The sequence below is a fragment of the Mytilus californianus genome, unplaced genomic scaffold, assembly GCF_021869535.1.
Source record: "Mytilus californianus isolate M0D057914Y unplaced genomic scaffold, xbMytCali1.0.p SCAF_11, whole genome shotgun sequence".
In the NCBI taxonomy this organism is placed as follows: domain Eukaryota; kingdom Metazoa; phylum Mollusca; class Bivalvia; order Mytilida; family Mytilidae; genus Mytilus; species Mytilus californianus.
This window is the reverse complement of record NW_026262593.1, coordinates 28,656,800-28,683,194: the sequence shown is the minus strand read 5'-3', so window position 1 is coordinate 28,683,194 and position 26,395 is coordinate 28,656,800. Positions and strand designations below refer to the sequence as shown.

The 26,395-nt window shown below is 33.7% G+C and overlaps 1 protein-coding gene across 6 annotated transcripts in view; it reads right to left on the bottom strand.

Moving 5' to 3' along the window:
* Positions 1-19,808: 19,808 nt before the first annotated feature.
* The window catches only part of LOC127719847 (ephrin type-B receptor 1-B-like), an 89,584-nt gene continuing 82,997 nt past the window's right edge, over positions 19,809-26,395 (bottom strand). For all 6 annotated transcript variants that reach the window (XM_052226164.1, XM_052226166.1, XM_052226168.1 and 3 more), the window contains 4 exons: positions 26,017-26,130; positions 24,773-24,967; positions 24,098-24,240; positions 19,809-23,872 (listed from right to left, as the gene is read on the bottom strand). In XM_052226164.1, coding sequence (XP_052082124.1) covers positions 23,593-23,872; positions 24,098-24,240; positions 24,773-24,967; positions 26,017-26,130 — 732 coding nt within the window. In that variant the 3' untranslated portion in view covers positions 19,809-23,592. The remainder of the gene's footprint in view (positions 23,873-24,097; positions 24,241-24,772; positions 24,968-26,016; positions 26,131-26,395) is intronic.

Genomic DNA, 26,395 nt, shown 5'->3' with positions numbered 1-26,395 from the left:
TGCCGATTGATTGTTGAAAAACACGTCCTCCAAACGTAACAAATATGTTGCCAATCAAGAAATCAAGCATATGGATAGCACCTTGGCTATAAATTAGGTCCTTTTGGTTATATAGCTCTTCAATTGTTTCGGTTTTTATTCATCCTTGGCTTTCAAATATGCGGCTTTGAGCGTTCCTGATGAAGGTAAATCCAGAAAATCTCTTCGTACGTATGAAATTTATAACGAGTTGTTTTCATTTTTTTTATAATGTCAGTTTCAGAGTATTTTTTATTTGAATCAGAGTGAGTTTTCCAAGTACGATTTATCCCTCCCTAAGACAAGATACTTGTATCTACGTTGGCCATTATTTTTTATGAAACAAAGCAGGACAAACTCTTTCAGTTTGTCTTTTAGTTTGAAATGGGGAATACTTGTGTAAAGCGAGGGAATGCAAATATTTTACTAGTAATACTAATGCAAGATGAAAGAGTTTTAGATTACATGAACTCTAAAAGATTATTGGAATGTTTTAGTATCCACATCTGATTCACGCCACCTCTAGAATAGTTAGTTTCACATTAACTTTGAAGCCCGGCTTTGATAGCTGAAAATTGATGTTAATACTTTAGAAAGAGGTTTCGTGGAGCACTTGAAAGACCCAGCAATATAACGTTGGTTGTAAGGACACTTATGCAGTGTAGGTATCCAATACAGTGATGGAATATCCAGTTCTTATTCCTAAATTCTAAAGGAACATAGAACAGACCTATGTGTCGTGGGGATATATGTTTGGTTTCCAAGTGTATTGTCAATACCTGATTCATTTATCAAGCAGTTCATGTAATGTGATTTACACACAAAACGATGTTGTTTGGGGCTTTATTTGTGGGGACAACAACATATTTGTCATGGAGGTAGGACAGGTGTTTTGCAACATTCGGGTCTTTAAAGATTAATGTAGCATGGGTATTCATAGACCCATTCAGTTTCTTAATTCTGATTTGTATCAACGACCTTATAGCCTTAATCCATTCGGAAAGAGTATCTACGTATTCTTTCTCGCGTTTAACCCATTGCCTGGAATAATCCTCGACTGAATCCATCAGTATTTTGAAGTTGTGTTTCCAATTGATGGATTTATGCCCACGATTTTTCGGGTTTGGATAAAACATTACACAGAGAAGTGTTATTGACAACGTTTAGGTCACCAGTAATAACGTGGCCAGCCGGATTATATATGAATGGGGAACTAATTAACAAGCACAGGTGCAATCAGGAGGTTTATAGAAATAAGAAGATGTGGTATGAGTGCCAATGAGACAACTCTCCATCCAAGTCACAATGAGTAAAAAGTAAACAATTATAGGTCAAAGTACGGCCTTCAACACGGAACCTTGGCTCACACCGGGAGCAAGCTATACAGGGCCCCAAAATGACTAGTATGAAACAATTCAAACACGAAAACCAACGGTCTAATCTATATAAAAAAACGAGAAAAAGAACCACATCAACAAACGACAACCACTGAAACAGGTTCCTGACTTAGGACAGGTGCAAACAAATGCAGCGGGTTTAAACGTTTTAACCGAAGTCGTCAATATTGAGATCCTACAACACGTATTTGTAATTGAAAATTTTAGTTGCAATTGGTTTGGTATTGGTATAAGAAATGATAGATACAGACTGATCTTTAAAACAGGGAGGTATTTTCGAGTGAACTGATTTATGATGAAGAATATTGCCAAAGTTGATGGCATCGAGACCGTTGTTGGCAAAGGAAAGTTTTAGAAAAGAGGTTTTCTCCTTCTCATCATTCCAATGGTTTGAAAAGTCTGTGGCTGGCAATATCCGAGATGATAGCTGTAAGTTTGTATTAGTTTGAATGGGGGTATGTAACGGTGGTTTCCAAACATCAGTTGTACAGAGAATGAAGTTTTGAAAGGGGTGATGAATAAAGCCTCGTGCGAATGTGATGAATACCTAACGGCTTTTGTATAAATGACAGCAGGTCATTAATAGAGACATCATGGAGAGTAAGTGATGTATTATGACGATGACCATGACTGCGTATAGGTCGAGGAGTAGAGTTGAAAATGTTCGTCACATTCACCGAGCTACAGGAAGGACTAGATAGAATACCTATACCATCAAGTTTGTCATTGTAACCATATGGTTTGGCAGTTCCCAATTGTCGAATCCAGTAGTCTTCTTTTTTGTCTACGGAGAGGTGTTGCAAGATGAGGAGTGTTAGTGCTGTGGTATATTTTTTCGATGATGCGAACTTGCATAGAAAGGATTGAATGACCAGGCTGGTTATAATGCTGATAAACAATGTTGCTTGTATTGTTGTTGGTGTCAGATCTATGGCCGTACATGCGTTTATTAGCCAGAAATCACCAATAACGGATGCTTCTTGTATGATGTATATGTTATTTGAAACACAAGATCGTTATGTATACCGATTAATGAAAATCTAAGTTAATCAGCTGGCATCTTTCTTGAATGCAATATATTATGTAAAGGACTTTGAGGTAACCGTTTCATTTTGCATTTACAAATTTCCACAAAAGAACAAAACGTAAAGTCTGTGTTAACCCTCAAATCAATTTCTAGCAAATAATCTATTTGAAGGTGCAATACTGCACACTGTAAAATGATTCTGTTAAGTTTCTTTCATTCCTATTTAAACTGGGCTGATTTTTTGGCAGACAATCTTTTTTTGTGGTAACATCATACTGAGGGGCAAGACAACATCAATGTGTAATGGATATCATTTTAACACTTTATGCTGTTGATGTACATACCGGTTTTTATTCAACTTTCAGCTGTTTTAAAGCGTGTCCATGTGAAATGGGGTTTTCTAATGTAGTGTCTCTTCCATAAAACAAAGTGTCAGGTTGAATTTATACCCAAGTGCACCAAAATTAGAAGGCACATTTTGTATTACACAGTGCCATTTTCAAAATAGTCCACGTATCTCCGTTTCCAATTATGGGTTTGAATGGCCTTTCATAGACTCCAGACGATATAGAGATTGATATAATATATGTTATAGACATCTATCTAGTGTCTAAAACTGTATATTGCCCTCTAGATGTCTTTTTGTTGTTGAATTATACCACACATTTCCTTATAGTCATATTTACATATAATTAGTTACACAGTGTGCTGGTGACCTAATACGATATATACTGGGTGAGCCGGTAAGTTCCATATGGGCGAGAGAGAGCAGCTTCTTCCTCTTATAAAAACTGACAGCCACGAAATTACCGATAGTGCTAAAAGAGGCATTTAACACAAAGCAATCAATCTAAATGTATATTGAGGTCAAGAATTGTTTTTTTCAGTTGTGTAATAAATTATGTAAGACTTGGACTAGGCCGGTAATTCGGTCAATATGATTGACACTTAAGAAGGAGGGACATTCCAAAGCAGTTGTCAATCACATTGGTACTGAATCAGTACTCCTATGTAATAACAAAATGCAGGGTGCAGTTCCTCTGATACGACCGCAGATGTTAAACCATGAACAGTTGGGGAAAGTATGGACACTGCATTCAAGTTTGATACAGCTCTGAATTTGAGTTGTGATTAAATATTTGACACAGCACAGAGTTCTGACACAGAATGAATGTGGTCAAAGACTGGAAATTTTGAAATTGGGCTTTTACGGTTTTACCTATCATGGTCCAATATCCAAAATATAAATACAAGGTTAGATTCAGTATATCCAAGAACACCAAGAATTTAATTTATTTATTTATTAATAGACGATATTAGGTAAATTTTTGAAGGGGTTTGCTTCATCAAAAATATTTATATAGATATATAGAAATAGCATTCTGAAAATTAATTTATACAGAATAACAAACAAACGTACCACAAAGATCTTCAAAAAAAATTTACAAAATAAAAAAGAAAAAAGCAATCTCCAATATATCATTCCTCGTTAATATAAAGTCTTAAAAAAAATCTATAAAGCTTACCTTTAATCATTTTTCAAAATATTTAATAATGCACAGTAAATTTCAAACTATAATTGTACATAATTTTTTCTCTTAAAACTAGATTTGATGCTGTATCTATTTTTAACTATGACTCTACTTACAATCTCTATTAATTGTGCAATACAGCTCTGAATTTGGATTGTGATTAATTATTTAACATAGCATAGTTTCTGACACAGAATGAATGTGGTCTAAGAACTTAAAAATTTGAAATTGGACATTTACCCATTATGGTCCAATATCCAAAATCTAAATACATGGTTAGAAGCAGCATATCAAAGAAACCCTTGAATTCAATTTTTGTAACATCAAACCAAGTTTGATTTTGGACCCTTTGGACCTAAATGTGGACCAATTGGAAAACTGGTCTCAAAATCAAAAATCTAAATACATGGTTAGATTCAACATATCAAAGAGCCCAGAGAATTCAATTTTTTTTTAAATAATTTTTTTTAATTTTGGACCCTTTGGACCTTAATGTGGACCAAATTAAAAACGGGGCCCAAAATCCAAAATCTATATACACAGTTAAATTCAGCATATTAAAGAACCTCAATAATTCAAGACTTTAAATTAAACCACATTGAAATCGGTCAAGAAACCAGTAATTTATTCAAAGTGTTAGATAGGTATTGTTTTTGGCTCCTTTTTCCTAAACGGTTAGGGGGTTTAGGACAATAACCCCAAAAATCAATCCCAATCTTCCTTTTTTGGTATGGAACCTTGTGGTACAATTTCATAGAGATCCATACATTTATTTTCAAGTTATTGTCTGGAAATCAAATGTCTTCTGACGATGACAATGTCATAATATCATACGACAGCAAAATTTTGTGGTTGTATAAAAACGACCAAACTTGCCAGCAAATTGAAAAAAACAAGACATATATACTTGAATGAAATGCTCTCAAGATATAATAAGAAAATTTCACATTTAATTTGTGCATATGTACACAGACATGAGAATTATTGAGAACTATATTGCAGTGTATTGATTTGGTAGTTTATCTGGCTACATCCTGTTTGGTGAATTGGTGCCTAAGGAAAATAAAATGCTCCGCTGGGCGCAGCTTGATACGACCGCAGAGGTAGAATCCTGATCAGTTGGGGCAAGTATCGACACAACATTCAAGCTTGATACAGCTCTGAATGTGGATTGTGATTAAATATTTGACACATCATAGGTTTCTGATACAGAATGAATGTGATCTAAGAACTTAAAAAATTTACCTATTATGGTCCAATATCCAAAATTTAAATACATACACAGTTAGATTCAGTATATCAAAGAACCCAAAGAATTCATTTTTTGTTAAAATCAAATTAAGTTTAATTTTGGACCCTTTGGACCTTAATGTAGACCAATTTTAAAATGGGACCAAAAATTAAGAATCTAAATACACGGTTAGATTCAGCAAATGAAATAACCCCAATATTTAAATTTTTGATGAAATCAAACCATATCATTATTATTTGCTTTTATATATAAATAAAAAATAACCAACTTAAAATGAAAAATTTTAAAGAAAAAAAAAAGGACAAAAAGGAAAAAAAAAGAGGAAAAAAAAATCCCCCTTCCCATTTTTTGAACCCCCTTATGATTCATCACCCCCAAACTCAATCCCAGCCTTCCCTTTGTGGTATGGTACCTTTCAGTACAATTTCAGAGAGATTCATACACTTGAACACAAGTTATTGTCTGAAAACTGTAAAAATGCTTGTTTTTTTGGCCCCTTTTTGGTCCCAATTTCCTAAACCTTTAGGGCAAATACCCCAAAACTCAAACCCAGCTTTTCCTTTGTGATATGGAACCTTGTGGTACAATTTCATAAAGATCCATACACTTACACAAAAGGTATTGTCCTGAAAATAGAAAAATGCTTGTTTTTTGCCCCTTTTTGGCGCCTAATTCCTAAAATTTTGAGGCAATTACCCCCAAAATCAATCCCAGCATTCTCTTTGTGGTATGGTACCTTGCAATACAATTTCAGAGAGATCCATACACTTGAACACAAGTTATTGTCTGGAAACTAGAAAAATGCTTACTAGTATTTTTGGCCCCTTATTCCTAAACGTTTTGGGTAATTACCCCCAAACTCAATTCCGGCTTTCCCTTTGTGATATGGAACTTTGTAGTACAATTTCAGAAAGATCCATACACTTACACACAAGTTAGTGTCATGAAACTAGAAAAATGCTTGTTTTTTTGCCCCTTTTTTGGCCCCTAATTCCTAAAATTTTGAGGCAATTACCCCCCAAATCAATCCCAGCATTCCCTTTGTGATATGGAACCTTGTGGTACAATGTCAGAGAGATCCATACACTAACACACAAGTTATTGTCTGGAAGTTATAAAAATGCTTATTTTTGGCCCTTTTTTGGCCCCTAATTCCTTAACTGTTAGTACCATAACCCCCAAAATCAATCCCAATCTTTGTAGTATTGAACATTATGGTAAAATTTCATAGAGATCCATTCACTTAAACTAAAGTTATTGTGCGAAAACCAATGTGTCTTCAGACGACGACGACGACGACGACGACGACGACGACGACGCCAACGTCATACCAATATACGACCACAAAAAAAATTTGCGTTCGTATAAAAATGCAATTCCAATATTCCCAAACACTAAATATCCCATCACATGTTTATAAACTTATCCCGAAGTCAGGAACCTCGTCAATGGTTATCTTTTGTCATCATGTGTCTTAAATATTGTTCATTGATGGTAGAACTTTGATACTTTCATCTATTCACAACATTTATATACTCAAGATGATTTAGAACTTGTATTCTACATAGGCACTGCTCTATTGTTAAAGACTTTATTCTGCCCTTTAAATTTCTTTTATAAGCGAGTGACATGAGAGCCAAATATACATTTTTAATACACCTACCTAACATACGGCTAAATTATATATCAATGGAAAGCTAAGAATGTGTACTTTCCAAATATCCCGGTCGTCAAAAGAAATTATGGTGCATCTTTTTTAAATCGGGGTCAAAGGTCATGTGTGCAATTTCAATTCATGGGATACTTGCGGTAGAATAATCGAGTTAAAACAAATGCAAAAACGAAACAATACTATAGGAATACAGTGTTAGTACTGAAAAAAGATATTTCTATCATAGTATTAATTAACTTTCAGTTGGTCAATTTTAACGGTAACGTATGTTACGTAACGTTTTCTCTCGGAGTCTTTGAAAATCAATTATTAATATAAGTCGAACAAATTTATCGGTAGTCGCCCTTGCATCATTAAAATCTCATTAGACCTCCATATCAACTGATTGCACGTATTAACAAACATCTAACTGCAAATTTGATATAAATAATCCGAAACAAAATATTTGAAGCAAAGGGAACATATTACATATGACGTATTTTCATTTTCATAGAAAAGTCCCATGATGGACTGTACATTAAAATTGATGAAACGTGTGGTCTCCTGTTAGTTTGAAAGCCTGCCAACTGCGTCAAGGTCAGAGAACCATTTTTTTTTTTTTTTTTTTTTTTTTTTTTTTTATTGTAGTGCAATATGTTGACATACTGGATCATACTGCAATTTCATTACAATCACTAAATCAGATATGATAAGAGTACTAACTAACATTACTAAAATGAGTAATGTGCTATATTTATATCAACAAATAGATTATTTCGATATAAAACATCACAAGGAAAATATGATCACTCATTATACGTCAAACTGTGTTTGATTTTACTGGGGTCGGCCGCCGTGTATCTTGAGATATCTAATTAATTAAACAACACTTGACAAAGTACTTTGTACTTTTAATTACGCTGGTGATGACGTTCGGCTACTTTGGCACTAATATACTAACTTATTTTAATAACTTGCATCGCCGGTTCAAACGAAGGACAAGGGCATCCTAATATTGAACCTTTTATTTGGCTTTCTTATGTTAAAATAAATACTTTTTATAAGTATTCCATTATCATACAAATGATCGAGACGTCGGACTATTGGGGTGACGGACTATTGGGGTGTCGGATCAATGGGGTGTCGGACTATTTAGGTGTCGGACTATTGGGGTGTCGGAATATCGGAACTGCATTTTAATTTGTAATCTCATCATTCTCATCGTCCAGGCTTGGTTCATTTGTCAACATATTCATACAAAGATCACTTCCTTGGCAAGGGCATAGCTCAGTACAGCAGAGGTTTTGCTCAAAGCAGACACAAGATCTACTACGGATTGATTTAACTTTGCATGAACAGATCAAATCTTGTAGAAATTCGGATGACATCATACCAGTAAATAGAATTGGCATCGGACCGTTGCTGCCTTTTTGCCAACCAAAGTCATACGGAGAACCTATGTGTGGTTTTGCTTCATGTGTGTTCATCAATACTTTTGCCTGAATGCACGCTCTCAAGACACGTTGCTTGAAAGACGCTTCGCTTGGTGGAAGGCGAACAAGAGCAGAGTCTTTCCTAGTCGCCAGTCTGACACGTAATTTATTTAAATCATTTTGACAAGATTTATTGACAAGTTTTCTTGATGCGTTTATTGAATTATCAAGATCAGATTGAGTAAGTTGCATCAAATCTGATAGATCTTCTGATGATGTTTTCAAGAGCTTATACACCGATTTTTTCCCTATTCCAAAAATAGAAGATGTTGTATCACAACCAGTTAAAGCATGGGCTGATGGTAAAATTTGACGAGTGATATTCGACAGGGAACGGCATAAATCATGCACTGGGATATACCGCCTACCGTCCTTTCCGCTCGTTACTGTTCCCATAAGAAGCCATAGCTGATCCGTATGTTGCAGATGGTGAAAATAATGAACACAAAGAACTAAAACGTCCGTATCTGAACACCGTATTACTATTCTTCCCCTTACATTAGAATTTCCGAACTGCTTGTCAGCATGTAAGGCATGTAATATGATACGGGTATCTGCTTCTTCTTGTGTGCTGAACAAACACAAACAATCACTTACTTTGTCGTTGCAGAACTGCCTCGGGATTATGGAATGCTCCGGCCAGATATAAAATACGTCCATCAGTTAAGGATTTTTTTTCGCTGTAAAATTGTGTTGTAAATTCTCCGAGAAAAGTGATTAGGGCTTGCTTGTTTTTGCTGTTTGAAAGAAACTTTTTTCCAGTCAGGGATACTGCTTCCCTCATTAATCTGATAAATTCGCTGGCTTGCAGATGTTAAAGACCTTCGTTCTCTTTCAGCAGATTTTATAGAGTCTTCGACATCATATCTATCGAAGACGTCTGTAATAGTTGCTGCTGTTGAAAAATGTAGAGATTGTTGTTTAATGTAAAATATGCCTAGCTCACCAAAACTTTATTTTTTTAGCGTCCATTGATTGAACCACGCTCATACCATCTCTTATTAAGGCTGTGAGGGAAATGTCAAAAGGAGGAAGAGCAAAAGATGAACAGATCTCATTTTCAAGTTCATGAGTGAGATCAGCTTTTGTACATTTTCTCATGGTACCGTCATCATGGAAGAGAGAAGTAGGAATTGGTCCAATTGGAAAAGACAACAGTTTTTCGACGGTTACATCATCTCTGCACTTTGTTAAGGCTAGAGCACGTCTAAAAATAAGTACTGGGTTGATGTTTCCCTTAATTATATCACCTGATCTGCACTTCAGTTTTGTCTTTTTGTTCATGTCTGTTAAAGTCTTTATGTTCGATCGTTGAATTGGATCATAGAAACTCCCTTTTTCATTTGCAGATAAAGCTTTATCAACAAATTTTTTCAGCATTGTAGTGCCAGTGGTAACTGCTTTAAGTAAACAGTCTTGAACTTCTTTTGTTGCATGCAATCCAGTTGATATATTGATTAATTCACGAGGGTGATCTTTAATGTCAAAGGGGTTAATCATCTTATCCTTCATATGGTCAATTAAATCCTGCACTTGTTGTTCATCTCTTTTCATGGAAGATGGTCTACTTTCGTCGTGTTTAACATCATCCTCATGAAGTAGTCCGGATCTTGCTTTCATCTCTGCGGTAAAATGTCCTACAGTATGCCTTGTTAGATTCCATCTGATGAGTGCAGACTTTTTTCGTGTTATACCAACAATGCCACCATTTCCTTTGCTGTCTTTGATTACTGTTTTTTTTTATGCCATGTCACTCCATACCCCATTAAAAGAACCAATTTTCTGACGAATGGCAAACAGGCCAACACGAAAACTGTTTTCAGTTTCGGGAGGGAGATCAAGCATATCAAGAATATATACTGGTAGCCATCGAGAGTAGTTGTTTCTGTTGGTCACAAAAAGAAAAGGAAGCATTGAACATACTGAACTTAAATGGAGTGACTACAAGCCATCTCTTTCCGCTCGAATATTTTGTAGCATGATTTCCGTAGCTGGCAGAAACATATCCCAGTATTGAAATGTTGCAGAAACGGAACAACCCCAGTTTTTAAAATCTTCAAGAAGAGGTGCCAGGTATGTCTCAAATAAAGACCCAAATTTGGTGATATGAAGATTAAACGAAGGGGTGGTCATCTGAAAAGCTACTATAGCCTGTTTGGAGGCTATCCCAAACCTCATCTGGCCGGTATGTTCACAAGATGGCCATTAGATCCACACCAATAAAAAAACGATGAGAGCCAAAGAGACATAGTAGCCTCATACACTAAAGTACGACCTCGAACCGACCTATTAAACTGTTTTTTAGATAACATTTGATCAACCGCACCTGCTGCATATACACCAGAATCAACAAGCAGATCTGTGAGACCTCCATCACTCCAGAGTTTTCCAACAGATGCTATGAAGCAAGATAAAGCATGGAAGCCACCTAGGCGTATAATATGATCACGAAATTCCAAAGGGTTTGCCCATTTTATTTGCTGAGCGATGGCATACAGCTGTTGGTCAAAAGTTTGGACAGAGAACTTTTGATCGGCTTTTTAGTACATGTCAACACATCTTTTCATCGTAGTATAGACAGTTGCCATGTCACTTGGTTTTGCGTTAACTATAGGTGCATATGCTACAGTACTGAAAAATGGACAGTGTTTTGAAATTGCTTTGTGATATCCGGTCCAAAATGGTATAATTTGTTGATCGGTGGGTTTTTGGAAAAATATTGGGAACTCAAAAGGGTTTCTAGATAAAAGTCTTAGAAATACCCATGAAACGTTGGATATTTCTGCATTTAAAACATTGCAGGAAATAATTTGGTCATAAGCATTTTCACGCCGAGTAGGTTCTACCCTTTCTTTTGGTTTACTGAAAGGAAGACAACGAATAAGGGAAGATGTTTCCTCCGTAACAGGCAGTGAAAGTCCTGGGGCACGTGCTATCCTTATATCCGCAACAGGGGGATCTGCGGGTAATGTCACTACTTGAAACACAGCCCTAGCCATTGAATGGAATGTATCTTTCCCGTCTATTGTTTCTGTATTTAGGTCGACATTGTCTGCACCTTCTTGGATAAGGTTTGACCCCCCAGAAGAAGAAATAATACCATGCGGAACGTATGCCCTATCTTCAATTTTTCTAATCTCATGATCAGCCAAACTTGTTACATATCGTCTAACTTCATTGTATGATGCGCAAAACCCATGACTGTTTAATGTATCTACAAGACTTTTGGATCCATAGATAGGGTGCATTTGTAATGCTAAACCTAAATGAAAAGGAGTAAAAGAATGTCTATTTATAGATACTATACATTCTGCTAAAGCCATACATTTACGAACTTTGTCAATAGGTATTTCATACTCTTTATTAACTGCCGCGTATGCGCCATCATCCAAAAGACAATACAGAAATGTTTTTAAAGCAGGCGGCATAACTTCAATTGAATGATCCAGTGAAGTGTCTTTAGATAATGGATATTCATCACACTGGATTACAACTTCACTAATCTGCTTCCGTAAAATACTAGCAGCTGCATGAAGTATTTGTTCTTCATTGCAAACAGTTTCGTAATCACTGCTCAGATCTTTAAATTTGACAGACTGTATTTCACATTTTAAACGGTTAGCCGTCTTTACGGCATCAGACAACTTTATAGAGCTACTGTATACAATATTGGACATACCTTGGCCTTGTTGAGGCTGTATGACTATAGACTGACCAAAATATGTTTGTAGTTTTTGTTGAAGCCGATAAGTTGTGTAGCTTTCTCGGCAATCCTCAGGCAGAAATTGAGTAAACTTATCAAGTAAAGTTGTTAACAAGAATACTTTTTTGTGTACAGTCAAGTCATCTTTAATCGTCGAAACAAATGTAAGAAACGCTGTTTCATGTTCAGAATTGAATACTAGTAGCTCTCTACTTTCTGATTTCAAATTTTTAAGCAAATATTTAGTAATGCAAGCTCGATGGTATAAAGTTTTATTAGTAAAATTCTCGCGAGTTATTTTGTAAATCATATCATTGTCGGAGATATGTGTAGCAACACTCAATACAGCTTGAGTTCTCTACTCAGAGGATACCTTATGAAGTTGTTTGACTTGCTTAAAGGCTTTACATTTGCAAAATATACAAACAGACCAATCAGTTGTAGATCTAGTATTTGCCCTCGTTGATATATGAGAAGAGACTGGCTCAGTAGAATTGGTACTTGTAGTACAAAGGCTTTGTCCAGACAAAACAGAAGACGATAAGTTGTGCTTACTTGTGAAAGATTTATAGCAACTCTTATGATATTTTGTACTTTCAAATGGGATGTTTTCAATTTTTTCATACTTATCGACCAGTCTTCTGTAAACTTCATCTTTTCGTTTTTCCACTGCGGCGATAAAACATGATCTTCCTCCTTTAAGTGTTGAACTACATAGCTTCTCTGTAGTAAAAATCTAACAGACTATGCATCTGTGCCAATCGATGGATAGTTTTTGCTTTTTAGCAGAGGAAGGGTTCATTTTAACTGGACTGTAAAAATTCGACATGACTTCTTCTTCTTCTTCTATACGTATTAATTTCCAATTATGGAACACCTACTCATTGGAACTATTTCCGGATGAGGAGTTATAAAAAAGGTTATGTCGCACACATAAAAGTTTATAGTAAAACTAAGAATATATACACTAAAATCCAAAGTTCACGGATTAAAATATAAAAACAAAAAACAAAAACAAAACGAAATCACTTAAGCTTTATACAATAATAAAAAAAAACGGGACACCCCTGCCTCTACCTTATCACATATGTACAACAGCTCATATCACAAATGTTCAATATATACGGGTTCACTTTACTTACAGTTAATTGGACGGATTCATGATTTCTGCAAAATGCAAGTTCTCTGGGTATGCAACCTATAACACATATCAGTAGACATTTTCTGAATTTTGTCTAAATCGGTACAACTGTTAATCTCAGGCAACAAGAATGTACTGTCAATAATCAATTTAACTATATCTGATTGCTTTTTAAATCTTGCGGTCCATCCTGACGTGCCAATAATGGAGATCACTAAGGCCTTTAGATTAGAGAATGTCTCTTTTCTCTACTGATGTAATGCAGGACAGAGAAGTAAGAAGTGTGTTATGTCCTCATTAGATGTTCCACAGCATCTGCATAAAGAAGACTCTTTTCCACCACTAAATTTGTGTTTATTTGACTCAATTGTCAGTGCGCCTAAGATGAGATATACAGCTCAAGTAGCTGTTCTTGCAGGCATTGACTGGAAATTTCTTAAAGTTTTTTTTATGAAAGCGTGACAAGATGTCCAATTGCTTCTGGTTAAGTGGTAGAATCTCCATACCATACAACAGACGTGGAATGACGTAGCTCTGATAGATTTTATAAGAAGTTTGCGGATTAAGACCATTTGTGCCATGCAGACCAGTGTTCATCAAGGAATACATCGTTCTTCTAGCAATGCTGATACGTGCTTCGATGTTTACTTCATTTTCCTTTATTTCTGCTCTTATTAGACCAAGGTGTGTAGTATCTTCTGAGGGATATATAGAGTTGTTACCTAATGTCCATTGTAAATCAGATCTGTTAACGTTTTTAGGTTTATTTAAGATGACTGCCTTAGTCTTTGAAGGATTGATGGTTACTCTAGATTGGTTGGCATAGTGATTTGTTACAGTAAGCATACATTGCAATTCCTGTTCACAGTTGATAATGAAGGCTACATCGTCTGCACATGTTGGACAGCCAACATATGTTGTGCCTATTTTAAGTCCTAAACTATGTGATTTAAGATCTTCAAGGAGATTGTTGACATATACTTTATAGAGAAATTGAGAGAGGATTCCACCCTGGCGTACTCCTTGATGAATTTGGAAGCTATCGCCAATGTTTCCTTTCCATTTGACCTTTGAGACCAGACCATTGTATAAGTTTTTTACTACAGTCCACATTGAATGGTTTTGTGTATGTTCATGTAGTTCATCCAGCATTATTATATGATCCACTACATCAAATGCTTTCCGCCTGACTGTCAACAGTAACCAGATACAAGGGTTCAATTGTGAGATGTTTATCTTCTGCTCTGGCCTCAGTGATAATTAGCCCAGCCATAAGCATAGACATGCCCTTTGTAAATCCGAATTGAAGAGTCAGTGACTGTTTAAAATTTTGAGTCAGAGATGGCAGTATGGTACATTCAAAGAGCTTTTGAAACAACAGCTGGTGTGATGGCAATTCCCCTGTAGTTGTCCATCATCATTGGATTTTCCCCTTTTTTTAGCACGGGTATTACAATGCCAGATTTAAATATATGTGGAATAAGTTTATCTTTCATGATAGTATTAAAACAGTCTGTAAGAAATTGTGTAACTATTGCTGGAGAATTTTTAAAATGTTCAGCAGCGAGACCTAATTCATCTGTTGCCTTGTCGGAATGAAGCAGTTTAATGGCATCGCAGATATTTTGAGTGCTGAATTCAGTTGTAATATTTTCCTGTTCGCACAGTTGTTGGATGATTTTGTGCCGGACATTACATAGGTCTAGAAAGTCTGGGTCATATCCTTTGTCTTTGGGGAGAGCCAGGTCCTCGAAATATTTTGAGAAGCTTTGTGTTTGATCAGTGGCAGAGTACTGAAGTTCACCATTTTCCATTATGCATATCGAGTCCTTGTTTCTGTTGCCTCTATTGCGACGAATTAGCCTATGGAACATTTCGTTGCTTGGATTGTCCATCACTTCTTTGTAAAATTGAGCCCTATCTATGTATTGTTCTCTCCTCATTTGTTTTCTTAGATTGCGTTAAGCCATAATTTTGTCCGACTTGAAGTGGTCATCATGTTTACCATGCGATTTCCAAAGATGATATTTTTCCTTACAGATTTGAAGAAGGCTGAGGGTTGTTGGTGATGCCTTGAATTTAGGACCTTTCAGTTTGATGATTTTGGATGGAACAGCAACTGCTGCGGCTTTTTTCAAACAGTTGCACAGATATTGAATGTTTTCTTCCAAAGAGTGTTTATCTATGTTGTATTGAGTAAGTTCTTCATTTATGAGAGAATTAAAGGATTCAGAGTCTAAATCTTTCCATTGAAGTTTGAATTGCCTTGCAAAGTCTGGTTTGACTATTCTTTGTTTAACGTTTGCTTTTACTTCGATTTTTGCACTGACAGGCACATGACTTGAAGTATTTGATGGACACCTATTATGCGTTTTATAGTTAGAGATAATTGTAGAGGTGTTGTTGTATAGAATATAGTCTATTTGAGAACAGGACAGTCCAGAGTGGTGGAAGAAAGTTGATTTGTCAGTACAGCTCTGTTTTAAGTTCATTTCCTGCACAAATGCTTGTAGCAGTCTGTCATGTTTGTTATAATTTCTCGGAGGCTTTAATGTTCCATTGAAATCTCCCGCTATGATAATTCTGTGGGTTGCTGAATATGTTGAAAAGATGGAGCTAATGATATCGAGACATTCAGTATATTCCAGATAAGAGTCTCCAGAGTTGTTTGTAGGCATATAGCAAGATTCAAAACAGAAATACACATGCAAGAAGATATTGTTCATGATTTGTTCGCATATAGGGAAACACCTTGTAGGTTGAATTTTAAAGTTAAATAACTTTAAATTTACCTGCTTTCTTAAGTTTTCGGCCAAATTCTTTAAAAAACATGATGATTTCAACCTTCCCATTTCGTAAAAAGTCAAATTTCAAGCATTTTCCCTTAGAATTACACAGCACTTTTGTAAATATCCGCCAAAGGAAGTTTTTAAAGATACATTAGTTTTAGATACATGACGGAAAAGGACTGGATTATCCGCAAATCTATAATAAATTATATTTTCAATCTTAAGCTAAGGGAAGTAATTTGATCAAAAGGGACAAAGTCACGTGGTGCAAATAATTTAAATAAGGTACCTTTGATTTTGCCATATGACCCCCTTTCCCTCTTGGCAGTTTAAAATTATCAATTTCATGCCTCATTTGTGTCACTGCATCTCATATGCATGTTTTCTAAAACTATGTGGACCTAAACACTATAAAATCTAAAAGATTATTCTTCGTGCGAAAACAGGTGCGTCTGTACAGCTTGAACAGGTGATTCGTATCTACAATTTTCCGATAGGATTCCTTATTTAGTAAGGGGTGAATTCGACAGAACTAAACAAATATGTTTTAATTTAATTAGATATTAATTTCGGACGATTTTATATTTATTTAAGCTACACTAAAGTACTGGATCAGTTTTAGATAGAAATAGAACCGTTTAAGTATGATTTATCGTACTCTATCAGCACACATATTATGTACATGGAAATCGACTAACAAATACAGTCAAAAACCGATAACGAAGTAGATATTAAAGGAATTCCGGAAACTATAGTAATCTTACCAACATTTTAAAAATAAAAAAATTCATGATTTTAAGAAATGTTGAGATAAAGTCTTGGTCTTGAATGAAAAAACGATAACTGCCCAGTAATTTAGTGTGTTCTAAAACGGGTAGAGTGCAAAAACATTTAATAAACATCAAATTGTAGACCTGAAAAGGTGAAGATTATGAAAATCGTATAAAATGTCAAATATTTAGAAGGAATGCAAAAGCATGCGGACTTACAGTTGTAAATATTGTTTTTCAATATTTCAAGAATCTAATTCACTAAATTATTCTGCCTAAAAGAAGAGATACACCTAATTTCCTTTGCTTGAAAAACATGTCGTAATTTTATAATTTTCAAGTAATTTCAGAAATAAATGTCAATTTTACAATAAAATGCTCCGCTGAGGCGCAGCTTGATACAACCACAGAGGTCGAATCCTGAACAGTTGGGGCAAGTATGGACACAACATTCAAGCTTGATACAGCACTTAATTTGGATTGTAATTAAATATTTGACACATCATAGGTTTCTCACACAGAATGAAAGTGGTCTAAGAAATTAAAAATTTTTAATTTACCTATTCAAACCATATCATTATTATTTGCTTTTATATATAAATCATAAATAACCAATTTAAAATGGAAAATTTTAAAGAAAAAAAAGGGGGAAAAAATCCCCCCCCCCCCCAATTTTTTGAACCCCCTTATGATTCATCACCCCCAAACTCAATCCCAGCTTTCCCTTTGTGGTATGGTATCTTGCAGTACAATTTCAGAGAGATCCATACACTTGAACACAAGTTATTGTCTGGAAACAAGAAAAATGCTTGTTTTTTGGCCCCTTTTAAGCCCCAAATTCCTTAACAATTAGGGCAATTACCCCCAAACTCAAACCCAGCTTTCCCTTTGTGATATGGAACCTTGCAGTACAATTTCATAAAGATCCATACACTTACACACAAGTTATTGTCCTGAAACTAGAAAAATGCTTGTTTTTTTGCCCTTTTATGGCCCCTAATTACTAAAATTTTGAGGGAATTACCCCCAAAATCAATCCCAGCCTTCCCTTTGTGGTATGGTACCTTGCAGTACAATTTCAGAGAGATCCATACATTTCAACACAAGTTATTGTCTGGAAACTAGAAAAATGCTTATTTTTGGCCCCTTTTTGGCCCCTTATTCCTAAACTTTTTCGGCAATTACCCCCAAACTCAATTCCAGCTTTCCCTTTGTGATATGGAACCTTGTAGTGCAATTTCATAAAGATCCATACACTTACACACAAGTTATTGTCATGGAACTAGAAAAATGCTTGGTTTTTTTCCCCTAATTCCTAAAATTTTGAGGCAATTACCCCCAAAATCAATCCCAGCATTCCCTTTGTGATATGGAACTTTGTGATGTGGAACCTTGTGATACAATGTCAGAGAGATCCATACACTTACACACAAGTTATTGTCATGAAACTAGAAAAATGCTGGTTTTTTGTTCCTTTTTGGCCCCTAATTCCTAAAATTTGGAGGCAATTACCCCCAAAATCAATCCCAGCATTCCCTTTGGGATATGGAACCTTGTGGTACAATGTCAGAGAGATCCATACACTTACACACAAGTTATGTCTGGAAGTTACAAAAATGCTTATTTGTTGCCCCTTTTTGGCCCCTCATTCCTTAACTGTGGGTCCCATAACCCCCAAAATCAATCCCCACCTTCCTTTTGTGGTATTGAACCTTATGGTAAAATTTCATTGAGATCCATTCACTTAAACTAAAGTTAGAGTGCGAAAACTAATGTGTCTTCGGACGACGACGCCATACCAATATACGACCACAAAAAATTTTTTGCGGTCGTATAAAAACTGCACCGTACGATTTTGTGACGACTGGGCAAAGTTAAATCATTATTCTTTCATTTAAAAAAAAAAATTAGCTGTATGCTAGGTGGGTGCATTAAAGTCATTAACTAGATGTCTTTTTCAAATATGACTCTCGCCTATTAGTGATGTTTCTGATATTTGTGTTCTTTTATTTTTAAATTATAAGAAGAGTGCACTGTCTCGCCTACTATACTGACCATTGATTTTATATTGATAGTCCTAAATATAAAGTTTTACTACAAGTATCACATTAACATTTATGATCCAAGAAAATGAGGTCAAGTTCAGATAAACCAAACTGGAAATACATATACACCTTCAATAGAATCATTCTATAGACTGAAAAAAGATGACCTATTGCTTATAGAATAAAATAAACAGACCAAACCATGGAAATTATATACTGACCATTGAACCATGAAAATTAGGTCAAGGTCAGATGAAACCTGCCAGACAGACATGTACACCTTAATATCATTCCATGCATCAAATATAGTTGACCTATTGCTTATAGTATCTAAGAAACAAAGTTAATAATTTGACCACGAAAACTTAACCTTGTTCACTGATCCATGAAATGAGGTAGAGGTCAAGTGAAAACTGTCTGACAGGCACAAGGACCTTGCAAGGTACCCACATACCAAATATAATTATTCTATTACTCATAATAAGAGAGAAATTAACATTACAAAAAATCTGAACTTTTTTTTCTAGTAGTCACTGAACCATGAAAATGAGGTCAATGACAATGGACATATGACAGATGGAAACTTCATATCATAAGGCATCTATATACAACGTATGAAGCATTCAGGTCTTTACCTTCTGAAATATTAAGCTTTTAAGAAGTTAATTAAAAACGCCGTTGCCGCTGCCACATCACTAACCCTATGGCTTGACAAAAACTAGATGTGAAATATATACCCCACCATATTACATCAATATCAGGATAGTTGTCATCCCTGTTGTGTGTTTGTGTGTGAATGTGCATGCACATTTGTTGCTCCATTAAATGCACTTCTTATGTGCCCTCGAAGAAGTGATAATCTGCTTGAAAGTTTTCCACATATTTGTGAAATGATGACATGGCCAACAGTCATGTTTGCATTATGTGAAGTGACAACTTGGGACTTATTAATTGATCTTCCATAAGTCTAGTATTTATAAAAACATGAAATATATTTTGACATATTTTATTAAAATTGATCAACAGTACGAGAACATGTGTAGTTTTATATTGCTAATACTTCATTACTACAACTGCATAAACAAAATAAACACAACCTTGTTTTCTCAAATGTAAAGTGAATTAATTGGTACAGTATGTTCTACTTAAAGTTTGTGAAAATATGTTTTGATTTTAATCCTTTGACAAAACACTGATCTCTAACAGGAAGTTGTCATGTTTGGCCTATATAATTACTTAAAATTTTAAAATACAATATGAAATACATTGTGAGAATCTTAGAGATTTGCATTTCCAGTGGTTATTTTTTTTCCTTGATTTCTTTTTTCATGTTTAGAACATAAATACATTTCCTTTAAGAATATGACTAAGAACATAAGCTAAAATAAATCAATCATGTGTAAAAAAAAATATTTAATATTTCAAGTTGACCTTTAATAAACTTTTCCCAAATTCAGTATAACTATTTTTTTATATAAAAAAAAAATGTTATTTTTTTTAATTTGCCATTTGCACAAGAAATTTTCTTCATAGAAAGTTCAACATTACAAACATCTATGCCATTTTTAAAAATATTTTCCATTCCGTGCAGTCATAAGCACTAACTTCATAATCAGCACTGCTATATAAAGTTACAAACCAAAATCGTGTATTTTCTATGTTTGAATCATTTTGAAAATAGCTAGATTATGAACTTTAAAAATTATGTATTTTAATTACTGTGAATTTTTAGGCTTTAGCCATATATTCATCTGGAATGTGTGAATTCACCTTCACAAAAATGAAACAAATATCATTACAATGAGCAAATTGTTACCCTGGATTTCGAAGGAACACTGTCGACATAGTTATTAATAACCACTAAACTCATTCCAAATCTCGTTTTTACTTTAAGTACTACTAAACAGTAAACTTATCAAGACAAATCATTTGCCATTATATAATATTCTCATTGATTTCAATATCAATGGAACCGCCTGATCCTTTAAAGCACCAAAGTTTTTCAAAACAGCTTCATTTAAAATTTGCATATTTTGGAATTGCCAAAATACTCACTTGAGTTTTTAGAAAGGAAACTACTAAGTATTCACATAGGATAATACTCAACTAAGTATTCACATAGGATAATACTCAACTAAGTATTCACATAGGATAATACTCAACTAAGTATTCACAAAAGAAAATACTTGAGTATTTACAAAGGAAAATACTAAAGTAATCACATTGGAAAATACTCATTTGAGTAGAAAATACTCATTTGAGTATTCACAAGGGAAACTAAAATTGTGTAAAGTAAAATCAAGTAAAACAACCTTAATGAAAATCAATACATACATATAAAAATGTTCTTCCTTCATGATAAAATAAAAATGTCAATAGATAAAATGACTTGATGCAAGTAAAAAAAAAATCTTTTGTTTTAAGTTTCTCATCAATATAATTGGTATCAAAATTTTAATTTGTGATTTGCGTATTTCTGATATATATTTATATATATATACAGCACTAGTTATATACAATGTACACTTTGTACAATATTTACAAAATGGGAATGATTAATGAAAATTAAAAAAAAATCATTTGTTTTTTTCGTGCTGGTAGCATTTGTACTCACTAAACAAATACAAAAATATAAAATAGAGAAATTGAGAAATTGAAAAAGAAATTGTAGGGGAAAGGAAAAAAAAATGTTAAAAAATTTTTTTTGTTTAAATTACTATGGCAAAAAAGTTTGTTTTACTAACTAAAATGAGTACAGAAGCATGTTAAGAAAACTTATTCATCTTTCATAATTCTTCATAGACTGCAGTTTTTAAGACCACTATATTACAGCAATATTTAAATTAAACAGTTTGTGCCAACAGTTACTCAAATCTAATATGCATTATGAAGCAAAGTTGAAGCTTGCATAGAATGTGTCAAATGGAAGGCAATATTCAAGTCATCCAATTTTCATCTGCGGAAGAATTAACCAGTTTAACTATCTGAACTCAAAGTTTTGAAGAACTTAATACACTGAAAATATCTAATCTGTGCAATGGTCAACAAAGAAAATATCCTTGAAACTACTTTTTTAACTAGAATGACACAAATCTTCCTTTTATTTTCAAATATGAATATTAAGTAATTTTTACAATACAATTTTTTATTGGTTAAGAAAATAAAATATCTAATTGGAAATCTATTCTCAAAGTTTTGGTAAGGGAGATAATTCATTTCAATAATACTGATAATTTCAATTACTACCTCTTTTTTATTTTTTTTGAAACTTGGATTAATATTTGAATTGATCTTGATTTTTATGATTGTATCAAATATAAAATGATAAAAATTTCGCAATTCAGATTTGACTTCATAGAATTTCATAACAACTGTTTTGGTCAATGCAACATATATAAAACAATGTTATTACTGATTAAGTGAAGCATCATAATCTCAAATATACTTTGAGTAAATGAACATAGAAATGTGTGTATTACAGTTCATGTCAAAGAAATCTACATAGTTTCATCTAGAAGAAAAAGTTCAACCCTAGATGTGCGGAAAAGAGAATACAACCTTAATATATCTCAGTATTAATACGTCAGGATGAGAGATGATGCTTAAAATTTTACTACAAATTATAAAGTGAAAACAACCTTTAAAAATAAAGGAATGCAGAAAACTGCCAAAAAAATAGCACCTAAATTTGTAGACACATTACAAAAAATATTAAAATATCTACAAGCAGTTAAGTTATATGTACTACTAACATTTGTAAAATATTTTACTGATATGTATTCAATCTTTTAAGTTTTTGTCATATGATGTTAAACCATCACTATTAGCATTCAATGCCATTTAAAAACCATTGCCAATGTTTAAAAATTCAGTGAAAGAATAACACTAATGAGGGGATATCACTGATTACCGTAAAACATTTTTTTCATACTTTTTTAAATTTTAGTCTTTAAAAACTGATAGAACTTCAATACCTTGGTTTTAACATATAGAGCAATTAAAAATACAATAAACTTGCATGCTCTGCAAACTTTACATTAAGAAAAGAGGAAAGTATATAAAATGTGAGAGAAAAAAATACATAAAAGCCATTTTCCACCAATAAAGAAAGATTTAAAATAAAAATATTTAAAAGCAAATATCACAAATAAATATTCTTTCTATGTACATTGTCAGGACCTATACATATATAATGTGACCTTGGTGCTCTACTTGAACATATTCCCTCGGTTAGAAGGGAAATGTCTGTAAAATACTGACAAACAGTCACACATGTATCCAGTTTGACTGGCTGAAATATGAGTTATCACATGATTCGTTTAACGATTCATTATTTATACATTAGTGATGTGCTACAATTACTATGGAAACAATATTATTTCTCAAAGTTTCAAGTTCCTGTTGTTCCACGGACTAGTGAATGTCAAAACAACAAATTATCACCACTCTAAATGAAAATGGCCATATCTTATATAAAATTCATTGATAAAGGAATCCATTTTGATCACATTTCCTCATTTCCTTGAAGGACAATGACCACTTTTCATCTTTCATTTTGTTGATTAACGACAAAATTTCTGTCAAGTCCATTTCTTGAATCAGTCGTTTCCATCAATTTGCAACAGCATTTTATTTGATGGGTATACTCTACGCCTCTCTGAGAGGCATTCAACATTTACAATGCAGGACCACTTAGCACATACAATGGATGATCATACATTTATAACATATCACATTTAGAAAGAAAACATTTGACTACAACATTCGATCACTGCTATACTAGGAATCCCTCGGACACTTGAAAGTGAGGTCCATACAACTGTGTACGTAATGTCTGTATAGAATTCATTATTTTCTTTTGATGTCCTATTAAAGTCACACCTAATGTTTCCAAGTCTCTTGAAGTTATGGTTGATACTTGTTCCATTGTCCGATATCCTGCATTTAGGAAATTTTGTATATATCTGTCCATTTTGATAGAGATTAGCCATCCTTCCACATTATTGAATCGTGAAACTTCGTTCACTGGGTTTAAGTCCATTAGTAAGTCAGCTCTGAAATAAAAATAACATGTACAGTTTTAATTGCACAACAGAGAAATTCTAAAATGATTTTGTACAGTAAAAAATAAACACAACTTTTGTGTATTGTCCAATGTCAAGGTACTTTCAGCAAATATCATTTCTATTTTACATCTAATCACATAAGTTGGATATATCAATAAATTTTCAGGAATTCCAATTTACAATGTTTTATTTCTTTTTTAAATGCTAACATACCTTGGTTTTGCTATTTTCTTCAACAGCTCTGGTGCTCTAATGAATTTATCATGTGACCTAACAACTTGTGTCATCTTTGGTCGGTTTCCACGCTCTTTTTGCCAACAGTCTAACATAAGTTGGTGAATAGCCTCTGGACAATCCTGAAAGGAAAATATTCCTAATGGATTATCTCCCTTACATCAGTTGGGATACAGTTAAGTTGTTCTAAAAACCCTTCTACAAGCTATTTGTCTTGTATCAGAAAAGATTTTAAAATATTTGTACTAGTCTATGCACTTGAAAGCAACAACGTCCATTTAAGATAAATAAAAATGTGAATGTTTATGAGATGTCATATGTTATCATTTAGCAATACAAAAGTTTTTCTTTCAAATTTTAACTTTCATTGAACGAAAAAAAAAGAATTCCAGATTTATTTAAAGACTCTTCCAAGTGTCAATACGTGCATTATTTTAAACATTTTTTTTTATTAGAATCAGCTATATTGAAAACAGTCCTCAGCTAGGATGTCTCTAAGGGAGTTTATTTGGGGTCATGACACTATAACTTCAATAGTCAAGCTTCGATCTAAATCTCATCTTTAATAGTCTATAATAGAAATTTTGGATTTTAAGGGAGTTAATCTGAACCTCCTTGATACAAGTATTAAATATTGGTGTATATATGACATACCATTGGTGGTGGAAGCCTAAATCCTCTCTCTACAGCTTGTATCACATATTGGTTAGACCAGTTCCAGTAAGGTCTCTCTCCATATGATATTATTTCCCACATGACAACTCCATAACTCCAGACATCAGATGCCGAGGTAAACTTTCTGAAAGCTATAGCCTCAGGAGCTGTCCATCGCACTGGAATTTTGCCTCCCTAAAGAATAAATGTTTAGATTGTATTTTTCATTATCTTTTCCTAGTCAACTACAGTCTTGCAATATATTGGCTGAATAGTTTTAGCAAAATAATTTCAAGAGTCAACATTTCAATTTCCTTCCTTTGAAGATGAAGTTTTATTGACCATATTACTAAAGTTTGTCAATTATCATTTCAGCTAACCAATAACTAGATTTTTTGTTTTTAAATTCCTGAACATGAAAAAAAGAAATCCTTTTTATATGATAATATGTGAGAAACCTAATGACAAAACAAAATCAAAAGACATAACCTTTCTAGACTCTTTCTAAAAGAAGAAAAAAATGGTTAAAAAACAACAAACAGTATTGTGTGTTAACACGTTTTTTGATTGAGTTAAGCCTTCCAATTGATATTTTATAGTGTGTTTTTCTATGTTGTGATGTTATACTATTGTTTCAGAAAAGGGAGAAGGTTTGGTACCATTAAAACGTTTGATCCCGCTGCAAATGTTTGCACCTGTCCTAAGTCAGGAATCTGATTACAGTAGTTGTCGTCTGTTTATGTAGTTCATACGTATTTCTCATTTCTCGTTTTTATATAGATTAGACCGTTGGTTTTTCCGTTTGAATGGTTTTACACTAGTAATTTTTTTGGGGCCCTTTATAGCTTGCTGTTCGGTGTGAGCCAATGCTCCGTGTTGAAGGCCGTTCCGTGACCTATAATGGTTTACTTTTATAAATTGTAACTTGGATGGAGAGTTGTCTCATTGGCACTCATACCACATCTTCTTATATCTAAATCATAACTCAACTTACAGTACAGATATTTGGAGTTGGAAAGGGTTTACAGAATAGAAAATAATAGGCAAAAAAATATAAAAGAAATAAGAAACAGGTAAAAAAATAAATAACAGAGAATAATGGGTTGCTTACATATAAAAAGAGAATAATGGAAACAAAAAATTTAAGAAAAGAAAAAAAATGGCTAGAAATTAAAAGAATACATAATTCTGAAATGAAGACAACCTCACACACCCTGACCATCAAGACCCTCTAATATACTTACTTTAGTGGTATAAGCACCATCTGTAGTGTCTAAATCTATCTCCCTTGAAAGACCAAAATCTGCTACTTTACACACCAAATTTTCACCAATCAAAATATTTCTTGCTGCTAAATCCTGTAATAGAAATATCATACTATTATGGGTCATATCACTTTTTTTCTTTATTATATTTAATGTTGAAAATAGCTACTTTATAAGAGATTGTACATTTTGTCAATAAACAAGTAACTAGTTTGTATAGATCTGTCAAAAACATCACAGCATTACTAAAATAGTGACTTTGTTTAGTTTTCAACTTTAATATAGAGGTGTTAAAGTTCCATATCCTATTCATCTTGATATACAATTGTATAGCCTATTTCTGTGAAGTATGACTTAC